Source organism: Pseudophryne corroboree, chromosome 10 (assembly GCF_028390025.1).
Source record: "Pseudophryne corroboree isolate aPseCor3 chromosome 10, aPseCor3.hap2, whole genome shotgun sequence".
In the NCBI taxonomy this organism is placed as follows: Eukaryota; Metazoa; Chordata; class Amphibia; order Anura; family Myobatrachidae; genus Pseudophryne; species Pseudophryne corroboree.
The window spans coordinates 123,892,469-123,905,195 of NC_086453.1; the positions used below are offsets into that span (position 1 = coordinate 123,892,469).

The window sequence follows — 12,727 nt, forward strand, 5'->3', positions numbered from 1 at the left end:
AATGGGCATTACTGTGGCATAATTTGTATAAGGACACTAATAATGTGTGGCATAATATGTGAGGAATAATGTATAAGAAGCATTACTGTGTGGCATTATGTTCATATATAAAGAACACTACTATTGTGTGGCATTATGTAGTATAAGGAGCACTACTGTGTGGCATAATGTGTATTAAGTGTATTACTCTGTTACGTAACATGTATTGGGGTACTAATGTGTAGCATTATTTGATTAAGGCACTACTGTGTGGTGTGATGTGAATGAGGGATAATATTATGCTGTGTAATATGAGTAAGGGTGACTATTGTATGGCATAATTTGAATTGGGGGTACTATTGAATGCCATGCCCCTTCCCCACAAGACCACTCCCTTTTTCCGGTGCGCACTCTCCCTATTAAACTAGGGGGCTGTGAACCAAAGCACCATGGCACCAAAATCTCTAGTTACTGCACTGGAGGTAGAGTTGTGATATAATGAGTGGATGTAGCATAGTGATGCAGTGTGGGGAGCTAGTTCAGTGGTCTAATGCTGGGATGTAATGTGGGGTGGTTGTATAGTGATCTAGAGCAGTCTTGTAGTGTGGGTAGGTATTATATTAATATACTGTATATAAAGGGCATGATTCAGTGGTGCACACTGTGGTGGCACTGGATGCAAGCGGTCATTATTTTTCAAGTGCCTGAGTCATATTGTGCATGCCTCCCTATGGTAACCACACAGAGATGCAGATTAAAATTTCATGCAGTTGAGGGAGGGGGGCCCCAAACTGATATCTTGCTTAGGGCGCCATGAGGTCTAAATCCATCTCTGCTCTGTGGTATTACTGTCCTCCAAATAAACACTGCTGGCACATAGGCATTGCAGTTGACTGACTTTACTCTGTCTTCAACTTGATACAAAAATACACAAATCCATCAGTTCTACTCTTTTGTAGTATTCAGTTGAGATCATCCCGATGAAAGAAAAACAAATCCCCAATGAGGCAACTTTCAACTTAACATTAAATGGGAAACATAGTTTTATTGCACAGAAATGCAACTCTGTTGACATGAATATTTAAGAGGAATTTGATTACACACGGTCCATTTTCGCGTTAAAAAAATCCCTGTAATTTCCCACTTTACCGCAATTTTTTGGGGGGTAATTCAGTTACCGCCCATTTTTTTTTCTCAAGCCCATTTTCATGCAAAAACACAGTAGATCAGGGATAAATTGAATAAATAAATACATTTTATTTAAAGGTTTTTTTTAAAAGTTGTACTTATCTAACACAAAAAAACATGTTTTTGTATTCAGTTTTTCAAACTTTTAAATTAACAGGGAGCAAGAGGATGTGTGGACTATTTTTGTTTGTTTGATTCAAAATCCCCAGGATGTTCTTTCGTTTTAATAGTTGCCCCTGTTAAGGCACACATTCTCTGTTCTCCTGGAAAGAAAAGAGATGCAAGCTTTTTGTATGCTATCTAAGATATGGAGATCACTAGTCTCACTTACAATTTAGTAACTATATTGATTACAAATTCTCTTATACAGTCTAATTTCCTTAAAAGGTCACTCTTACCTTCCCTACTGTTTCCCTATAGACCTGAAGACAGCAAATACCACTTCAGTGTGTTGACATATGCCAGGATATTGATTGGCAGAAATTTAAGGCTAATGCCTGGAATAGCTTAGCTATTTAATCTTCATTGGCTTCCTAATATAATTTTGAATCAAATATATAGTTATTTTGTAAATTAAATGCTACTTTTATTAAAGCTTGTCCATAATAATTATGTTGAAGATACAAAATGTTTGATATAACATCCAGTAATTACACATTGTGTCAGGTAGAGCATATTGTATGTACAGTTTTTGGCTGACTGTGCAAGCACAGATAAAGATGTTTATTCAGCCCATCTATAGTCACTATAATTGTGGTAATCCAATTTTCTGGGTCTTTCTTCAGTTAAACTGCTAGTTTAAGGACACAGATGTATACAGAATACCATGTGAGCCCATAGCAGTCATGTATTATGAAGACAAATAGTTTGGAAATCTGGGGCACAGACCTACAGTATAATTTGTCAAGGAATGTGCAGAGTCTGATTAAAGGCAGGTAAGCATGGTGGCAGGTCATTACACAAACCAATAGCTTCCTATTGGTCCTTGCTGTCATACCCACTTGGCGTTTTTACCAAGGATGCACCCACCATTCTAGATTTGACCAATAAGTCACTGTATCAGTTTCTGAATTTCCTCCCACCAGTACTGCTAACCAAACATAGCAATCAGGTTTTTTCCTAATGTTCTGCTCCTCATCACTTCATCAGGTGTCATTAAATGTTTTTCGCCACATAGTACAGTGATTGTGCATGGACAATGTGTTTCATAATGTTCATTTGATATTTATTTATTTATTTACTTATTTTTGCTGGATAAAATGTATTATCAAATTGCCAAAAAACATGACCCCTTGGATAAATGCCAAAAACCAGGCTGCTCAAGCTCTTCACCTTTAAACAGGTCAAGTTTTGAATATTTTATTTCTATAATTCCAGGTACAGGCGGTTCCAAGTTCACAATTGGCAAGTCCATCTGGCTGCTCTGGGCTTTGGTTTTTAACAACTCTGTTCCAGTCGAAAACCCGAAAGGCACCACAAGTAAAATCATGGTTCTCATTTGGGCGTTCTTTGCAGTAATATTCCTAGCCAGCTACACTGCCAATCTGGCTGCATTTATGATTCAAGAGGAATATGTGGATACTGTGTCTGGACTCAGCGATAAAAAAGTAAGGGATTAAGAATTCATGTTGTTGGTCTTCATTAAATTCACAAACTGTACATACCTCAGTGGCCTAGATTTATCATGCAGCTAGAAAACTATTTTATAGAAGCAGTAATCTAGAGGATACTCTTACAGACAAACTAATAACCGATACATAGAGTAAAGGATTGTAGAGATTTCTCAGACGAAAAAAAAACCTCTCTCAGCAATTCAGATATCTCAGGTTTTCTAAGCGCATCAAAGGATTTATGTGTAGTAAGAGTATGATATATTATATATATTATGTAACGCTATTAGCAAGAAAAGGGACAAGGTCCTCTGTATATATTAACATCCATTTATATAGCTCCAGTTTGCATCACAATTTTAAGACCACAGGACCTGATTCAGAGGTGGACGCAGCAACGGCATCTTGCAGTAAGCAACCAATGCTTACTGCGCATGAGTCCAAGCCGCACAGTGCATGCATCCCGATGGTTACCACTGGAAGTTGCAGAATTAATTTGGATGCAGAGAGGCAATTTTAGTGTGCATTCCAGGGAGGTAATGGGGTTGGCTAGTCAGTCGCTGGTGTTGTGGCTGCACTGGCATCGGTGGCTATGTTCTGATGGACATTCTGCACCTTCATAGGGCTGCGGCAATGTCCAATGGGGCAACCGATGAATGCGTCTTTTTATGCACTGTGGTGGATTAGCGCCATGGCCAGTTGGCATCTCAGTAGGAAGCCCATCTATTGGCTGCAGCATTGGCAAAATGTTGCAGTCACATTGCGCACAAAGGCGCAGTTGCAACTGCGTCACCTCTGAATCAGGCCCACAATGATTAAAAAAAGCTGGAAATTAATAAAGAGGTAATAAGACCCATTTTGCAAGCTGTGACATATTCTACAGGGAAATTATAGGAACTTATTTATATTTTATTCAAGCAGTTTTTCTATTTTTAGTTAGTATAGTCCCCTAACTAGCATTACACAAATAATGGGCAACAGGATCTAATTCAGGACATTTGACATGAGGCCTAATTCATGTGTATATGCACACAACTATCCAGCTGCCATTTTTTCAAGCTACAGATTTTGCAATCATTGCAAGTGAAGCTGTTGCCCAGAAAAGAATATAGACACCCACCAAAGCCATTGCCAAGTCCTCTGCAATTGCATACTCATACTATATGCATCACTGACGTAATAACAAGGATTATCTACTCCCCGAGTGAGCTTATGATTGTGCAGACTGACCACAGCAGTTGCGACACTGGCACTATATTTCTCTATGCACATGATTGCAGCTGAAGCCAGATTCATTCCCCTGAAAATTGCCGTGATATACCTGCGTTTTTGCCGCCACTCCTCGTTACTGTCCCTAAATGGTCCCTCCCTGGTACCTTTGCACATGCACAGTGGGATTGCGGCACATGCACAGTCTACCGATAATCTCTCAGTTGCCTGGACTTCGGCATTGCATACAAACATGAATTAGGTCCATGGCTTTCTAGTTCTTTAAAAACATTGTAATTAAATTGTTGACAAATGGACTGATGTAGTGTTTTGCAGCGAGATTGCATGCATGGATCTAAATGCAGACATTCTTCTAGCTGCAGATATGTAGGCATCTATGCGGCAGCATATTCACTATCCATATAGTAGCTGCCCTCATTAACAAGCCCCATATCTGATGCAAGAGAGCCATCTGAAATCAGATGGATCTCTGTGCGCAGGGGCGTTTTAAGAGAGGAGGAGGCCCAAGTTCATCCTCCTCCATTGGGCCCCCTCCTCTCTGCCCGCAGCACTGTAGAGTCTGAGCACTAGAGGGCTCAGACTCTACTGCGCATGTAGCGGATCTCCGGGAAAATGGCGCAGCGGGAATTTTCCCTGAGATTTCTCTACTGCGCATGCGCAGAACACCGTGAAAATGGCCGCTGGGCCATTTTCACTGTGTTCTAACAGCGCTGAGGATGCCTGCGCTGGACTTCGGAGGGGTGAGTATTTTAAAAATGAGTGCAGTGTGTGTGGTGGGGGCCCACTCTGGATTCAGGGGCTCGTGTGCACCGCACACACTGCACCCATTATAGAAACGCCAGTGTCTTTGCACATAACTGAGCATAGTCTACTAATCAGCCTACAGGAAATCCCCATGACACCCTCGGAACACTTGGAGATCTATTCAGTTAGGTGCACCTAGATCACAGATTTCTGTTCACCCCACAGAGGTGCACACAAATAGAATATGTGTTTTGCACGATCCCAATGGTACCTTATATGACAAATTTAAGTGCACATCTGCATCACTGGCATCAAGACCTTTAATTTAATCAATCCTTTTATCCATGAATGTCATGTTGCCCAGTTTCACTCATTTAGCAGCACATGGGGAGGCAGCTGAGTTGAATAGGACTCTGTATGGCATCCACAGTGTGAATAAATGCAAGATTCATCAATAAATTCAGACATGCATGTGCAGCGCTGAAAAAAAACTAAAATATTATATACTGTATACTGTACAGCAGTCCCAATAACCCCTGAAATAGTACCTTATACCACAAGAGAATGCATATGTAATTATTTGTCCATACTATACTAAAGGATTAGAATATAGAACAGGAAAATATGATTTTCCCACTGTGTTTTATCATTCATCCTCTGGTCACTGTAATCCTGTCTCTGTCTGGGTCCAAGGTGCACTTCAGTAGAACTGAGGACACTTCTATATTTAAAGAGGAAAATTCCTGGTATTTCATTATTATTATTATTATTATTATTATTATTATTAAATACTTGAATACAGTAAATTGAATTCCTTGATTATATCCTCAAATCAAAGAGAATAAATTATTTAACTGCCATAAACGTTTTGATATTGCAACTTTTTCTTTAGATATGTAAAGTTGTGTAAAGTTTTTGCTAATAAACAACAGCTACAAGTAAGTTACACTTAAAGACTTCCACATCTATAAACTTTAAAAATAAACAATATGAAATGACCTAGTTTTACACCCAAACGTCTGAAAAAGATTTATTTTTTATTTTTAATGTAATGTATTTTATGCTATAGTTCTTTGCAGTGTTTGGAAATTGATCTGTTGATGATCCAGGGAAATTGTGCTGTTTTGATGTGTCATTTCTGACATTATGAAAAATTAGATCACTGGAGAGACTGTCATTATCCCAGGTGAATCAAGCTTATTCCGATCAGGGAACGACTGTTGGCTTGCAGGCTAGGAATAATATGACAATTAGGACATCATTAACATATTGTTAGCCAAGAATAGTTTCAGGCTTGCTTGACTAAGTCAACTCAAATACTCATGACATCAGCTGATAAATAGACAGCTGGCTGTGATAATATCGTGGGTAGAAGGAAACAGCCTGTCATTAAAAATGGACTCTGTAATTAACTATAGCAATGCAATATATAAGTTGTAATGGGACCTCAGCGTCATTAAACAGGCGAATGCTGACACTATAGACAGGTTTTTTAATGAAACCACTTGATAACAGGGGGAGAAAAATGTGCAGCTTTTAAATCAATGGTTAGTCATTCTGAATTAAAAATACTCACTACTACCAATTGATTATTTAAAAGAAAGCTTGAGTCACAAGCTTTGGGAAATCTACCAAATATTTATAATTGCAAGAGCAATTCAGGATGTTTTGTTCTATATATACCTTCCAAAAAGACATAAAAATAAGGTTAAACATAGAATCTGACAGGGGGAGAATTAGGTATAGAGCATAGGATATAATTGATGCACAAATTATACTTTTTTTCTGGGACGATTATGGTGTAATCAACACATTCAATCAACACCACTGGTGGATATCTGTTAAAACATCAAAATATGTGTTTATGCAGTGCTTTCTGTATACATGTAATGTACTTTTGCAAATACTTTTATCTTACTTTAGTGAACTTTTAACAAATTGTTATTTAAAGTTTGGCAAGTAAGTATAAGTAAATTCTCTAAACTGATCAAGGATGGTTTAATACATTTTTTCCACATTAATGTTTAGATTGCAGTTAAAAGTTTACATTTTACACTTGCCATTGCAAATTAAACCAAAATGTATGAAAACAAGTCTATTTCACAAAATGTAACAATACTGAGCTGTAAGCCTTCTGACCCTATTTGTTGTAGTACAAATTTCCAGGCTATTACTAGATGGTGACTTTCTAACGCTTGTCGCATTTTGTAGTTGCCAGGCAGCCAAACATTTGTTTTTACATATTGATGAGTGAGCTTCAGTTTACATGGAAAAAAATATTTACATCTACTTAATTGAATTGAAGTGTCTTTTTCTTTCAATAAAACAGGTGGCTTGGCTGTCTTATTGGCAGTTGCCTATGCTATAGAAGGATACTTGATGGCTTTGAAGATTTATGACTCATAATATTTATAGACAAACTGCTAATAATAGCTTTGATCTTGTTGTAAACAGCACACTAATTCTTTAAATAAAGTTCAATATGGCATTTCCCAGACAGCAAGCTCATTTGCAAAACTAAACTCATGTATTTCATCCAGGATTCATTTTTCATCTACTGTGTGTTTTTGTTGAGCTTTGTAAATGTATGTTTCATGTGCCAGGCCCCGTTGTGCCTATACCCTATCTGGGTATCTAGATGGAAGCAATGTGATTCAAGGGGTTTGTAGCTATAATGTCTGGGTGGTGCATTTCCGTGTATCCAGTGATGTCTGGGGACCACCCCATTTGGCATCTCTGGGTTTTTTTATGTCATCTCCAGGGTTTGCTTTTCAGATGTCTAGAGAGCAATAAGGGCAAGCTCAAACATTGGACTTACTTTGCCCTGCTTCTCACACTTACATCTCTGCTCTGGGAGAATTCCTGGAGAAGAGGGAACAAAAGTTTCAAATGATCATATGGGGTCAAGGGCAACATCATATTTTGGCGTCCCCACACTACATAGAAATGAGAGCAAGCAGTGAGGATGGTGGGGGGTTAGGTTATTGTATGGGTAGTGTAAAGGAAGTTCCTACCATACTATGGGCCATGATTACTTGAGTAGAAAAGTTACATTTAAAGCTAGCTCAAAACTTTTTGGACCTTAAGGCAGGGCCAGATTAGGGGCCACATGGACATGGAGCTGTCAGAGATGATGAATGCCTATTGTGAGAAGCACAGGAGCTGTAACCAGTGAAATGTGGGTTCTGTGTGGGCTTGTACACCCCATACATTATCAGCCCTAATGTCTCCCTAAATAAGCATGAAAATGGAAAACACTAAACCATCTGCTTTTCACTTAACAAATGACTAAAGATACATAATGTGTATTTTTTTTTTTACTTTTCTATTATGTTTACTGTACATTGTTAGCGACAGGTCTGAGTTTCACTTTCCTTATATTACCAAAACACATTGCAGTCTGCAGCCTCCTCAGAATTACCCATTCTCCGTGGGTGAAGAACAATCTACAGAAGAATACAAACAAGGATGTTTGCACGATGCAGAGGTTTACAAAATGTTTTAATAAAACTTATTGCTGAACACAAATTGCAGCAATTCATTTAGAGGAAAGAAGTCAGGGGGCAATAAGGGTCAGGTTTATTAGCAAACCATAAAAGTAAGCAATTGGGCAAAACCATGTTGCACTGCAGGTGGGACAGATTTAACGTGCAGAAATTTTGGGTGGGTTATATTGTTTCTGTGCAGGGTAAATACTGACTGCTTTATTTTTACACTGCAATTTAGTTTTCAGTTTGCACACACCCCACCCAAATCTAACTCTCTCTGCACATGTTACATCTGCCCCACCTGCAGTGCAACATGGTTTAGCCCAGTAGTGTGCTTTATTGCTTTGCTAACAAACCTGAATATGGCCCTAAGTCTAAAGGTGTACTGCGTTGGTAGAGAGTCTTACTGCAACTTTTTGAATTTATTACGACTAATTTACTAAGCTGTCGTATTCTGCATTTTCTTTTGTTCCGATGTCGATGTCATTCGTGTTTTTTTTTTAGTTTTTTACGGCAGTGATTAGCAAAACACTGCCGACTTTTTCTAAATAAATCTCGGCCGGATCTGTGTGATCCGTGCTGGGGTTAATTTTTTTTTTTTTAAATAAGCACTGTAAAACTGTAAAAAAAATGGCGTGGGGTCCCCCCTCCTAAGCATAACCAGCCTCGGGCTCTTTGAGCCGATCCTGGTTGCAGAAATATGGGGAAAAAAATTACAGGGGTTCCCCCATATTTAAGCAACCAGCATCGGGCTCTGCGCCTGGTCCTGGTTCCAAAAATACGGGGGACAAAAAGCGTAGGGGTCCCCCGTATTTTTAAAACCAGCACCGGGCTCCACTAGCTGGACAGATAATGCCACAGCCGGGGGTCACTTTTATATAGTGCCCTGCGGCCGTGGCAACAAATATCCAACTAGTCACCCCTGGCCGGGGTACCCTGGGGGAGTGGGGACCCCTTCAATCAAGGGGTCCCCCCCAGCCACCCAAGGGCCAGGGGTGAAGCCAGAGGCTGTCCCCCCCATCCAATGGGCTGCGGATGGGGGGCTGATAGCCTTTTTGTAAAAGTGTAAGATATTGTTTTTAGTAGCAGTACTACAAGGCCCAGCAAGCCTCCCCCGCATGCTGGTACTTGGAGAACCACAAGTACCAGCATGAGGCGGAAAAACGGGCCCGCTGGTACCTGTAGTACTACTACTAAAAAAATACCCAAAAAAAGACAATACACACACACCTTGAAAGTAAAGTTTTATTACATCCATCCACACAAACATACATACTTACCTTATGTTCACACGCAGGTCGGTCCTCTTGTCCAGTAGAATCCATGGGGTACCTGTTGAATAAATTATACTCACCAGATCCAGGGTACCAGGCTCCTCGGATAATACTTTTGTAATCCACGTACTTGATTAAAAAAATAAAACGGAGACCCGAGCCACGCACTGAAAGGGGCCCCATGTTTTCACATGGGTCCCCTTTCCCCGAATGCCAGAAACCCACTCTGACTTCTGTCTAAGTGGGTTTCTTCAGCCAATCAGGGAGCGCCACGTTGTGGCACCCTCCTGATCGGCTGTGTGCTCCTGTACTGACTGACAGGCGGCACACGGCAGTGTTACAATGTAGCGCCTATGCGCTCCATTGTAACCAATGGTGGGAACTTTCAGGTCAGCGGTGAGGTCACTTTCGGTCAACCGCTGACCTGAAAGTTCCCACCATTGGTTACAATGGAGCGCATAGGCGCTACATTGTAACACTGCCGTGTGCCGCCTGTCAGACAGTACAGGAGCACACAGCCGATCAGGAGGGTGCTACAACGTGGCGCTCCCTGATTGGCTGAAGAAACCCACTTAGACATCAGTCAGAGTGGGTTTCTGGCATTCGGGGAAAGGGGGCCCATGTGAAAACATGGGTCCCCTTTCAGTTCATGGTCGGGTATCCGTTTTTTTATTTTTTCAAGTACGTGGATTACAAAAGGAGTTACCGAGGAGCCGAAAACACTGGATTATATGAGTATAATTTTTTCTACAGGTACACCATGGATTCTACTGGAGAAGAGGACCGACCTGCGTGGGAACATAAGGTAAGTATGTGTATATGGAGGTGTGGATGGATGTATTAAAGTTATACTTTCAAGGTGTGTGTGTGTTGTCTTTATTGGGGTATTTTTTTAGTAGTAGTACTACAGGTACCAGCGGGCCCGTTTTTCCGCCGCATGCTGGTACTTGTGGTTCTCCAAGTACCAGCTTGCGGGGGAGGCTTGCTGGGCCTTGTAGTACTGCTACTAAAAACAATATCAATCACTTTTCACAAAGGCTATCAGCCCCCCATCCGCAGCCTATTGGATGGGGGGGACAGCCTCGGGCTTCACCCCTGGCCCTTGGGTGGCTGGGGGGGGGACCCCTTGATTGAAGGGGTCCCCACTCCCCCAGGGTACCCCGGCCAGTGGTGACTAGTTGGATATTTGATGCCACGGCCGCAGGGCACTATATAAAAGTGACCCCCGGCTGTGGCATTATCTGTCCAGCTAGTGGAGCCCGGTGCTGGTTTTAAAAATACGGGGGACCCCTACGCTTTTTGTCCCCCGTATTTTTGGAACCAGGACCAGGCGCAGAGCCCGATGCTGGTTGCTTAAATATGGGGGAACCCCTGTCATTTTCTTTCCCATATTTCTGCAACCAGGATCGGCTCAAAGAGCCCGAGGCTGGTTATGCTTAGGAGGGGGGACCCCACGCAATTTTTTTTCAAAAAATTAACACTTTCCCACCCCTTCCCACTGATATACATGCACGGATCTCATGGATCCGTGCATGCCTATCCAATCACGGCTCAAAAAAGCAGGTCTGTTTTTTTTAGCACTTTTTTACGAGTTGTATTTTTTCACGGCAGTGTTTTTTTTTTTTTGGCTTTGCACTTCTTAGTAAATGACCGAGATTCATACTTAAACAGCCGCGTTTTGACCGATGATGTATTCATTCGTATTTTTTTTGTTGGACTTCAAAAAAAATACGAATGCCCTCATCACTGCCGAGATTTGAGTTTAGTAAATGACCGAGATGACACTTTGAAGAAAAAACGGCATCTCGGTCAAAATCGGGACCTTAGTAAATATACCCCTTAGAGTGTAATTAGAAATTTGATGATTACTCATTGTTTTAGTGGATCCAGAGAGTGTATTACTTCATCTTACAGTTTTTTCGCTGTGATACATGTGGCTTTTTTTCAGTTCTGTTAATGTGTCTATCAATAAGTTTTTATTAGTAAATTTTGTATTATTTTTAACCAAAAATAATATGTCCTAGTCGGGTGAGAATTAGCAGCTTTTAAGTTGATGGGCTGTAGTAATAACACACATTTGTTTGTGCATTTTTGCAGTTTATATTTAGTTTTTTTTGTCTATCTTTGAATGTTATCTTAGCACTCAGTAGAATCTATGGGGGTCATTCCGAGTTGTTCGCTCGGTATTTTTTTCTTGCAACGGAGCGATTAGTCGCTAATGCACATGCGCAATGTCCGCAGTGCGACTGCGCCAAGTAAATTTGCTATGCAGTTTGGTATTTTACTCACGGCATTACAAGGTTTTTTCTTCGTTCTGGTGATCGTAATGTGATTGACAGGAAGTGGGTGTTTCTGGGCGGAAACTTGCTGTTTTATGGGAGTGTGTGAAGAAACGCTACCGTTTCTGGGAAAAACGCGGGAGTGGCTGGAGAAACGGAGGAGTGTCTGGGTGAACACTGGGTGTGTTTGTGACGTCAAACCAGGAACGACAAGCACTGAACTGATCGCACTGGCAGAGTAAGTTTCGAGCTACTCAGAAACTGCACAGAGAAGTCTTTTCGCAATATTGCGAAACTTTCGTTCGCAATTTTGATAAGCTAAGATTCACTCCCAGTAGGCAGCGGCTTAGCGTGTGCAAAGCTGCTAAAAGCAGCTTGCGAGCGAACAACTCGGAATGACCACCTATGTGTACCTAATAAAGCTAATGCTGCATTAGTACATGCCATATCAAATAATGTTTCATGTGTGGGTAGTGTAAAAAGTTGGTGTTTAGTGTTCTGGTATCTATGCAAGTGTTTCCCGGCCATGGCCAATATTTACAAAAAAATCGAGTTTGTCCGATTTGTGTTTTTTTTTCTAAGCCCCAACACGGGAATTCACTAAGCACAAATCTCGGCAGTGTTTGGGCCATTCGTAATGGTTTGAACGGCAAAGTCCAGAAATTCGAATGAATAGACCATCGGTCAAACGCGGCTGTTATTTCATACAACACGGGTATTCACTATTCTTTCGTATTTGGATGTTAGTCTCTGAGTGCTCAAGTGCGGGTGTATTTTTTTGCGATTCATTAAAAAAAGCAGCAAAATAATATACCTGCTTTTTCCAGGCGAGTTTGGATAATCATGCACGGATCTTTGAGATCTATGCATGGTTATCTATGGGAAAGGGTCTTTTTACTGTAAAAACTTGAAAAAAAAATTGTGTGGGGTCCCCC

At 40.8% G+C, this 12,727-nt stretch overlaps 1 protein-coding gene across 5 annotated transcripts in view; it reads left to right on the forward strand.

The window, feature by feature from the left end:
• Positions 1-12,727, forward strand: part of GRIN2D (glutamate ionotropic receptor NMDA type subunit 2D) — a 1,339,090-nt gene that overhangs the window by 1,170,347 nt on the left and 156,016 nt on the right. For all 5 annotated transcript variants that reach the window (XM_063942779.1, XM_063942780.1, XM_063942778.1 and 2 more), the window contains one exon: positions 2,545-2,774. In XM_063942779.1, coding sequence (XP_063798849.1) covers positions 2,545-2,774 — 230 coding nt within the window. The remainder of the gene's footprint in view (positions 1-2,544; positions 2,775-12,727) is intronic.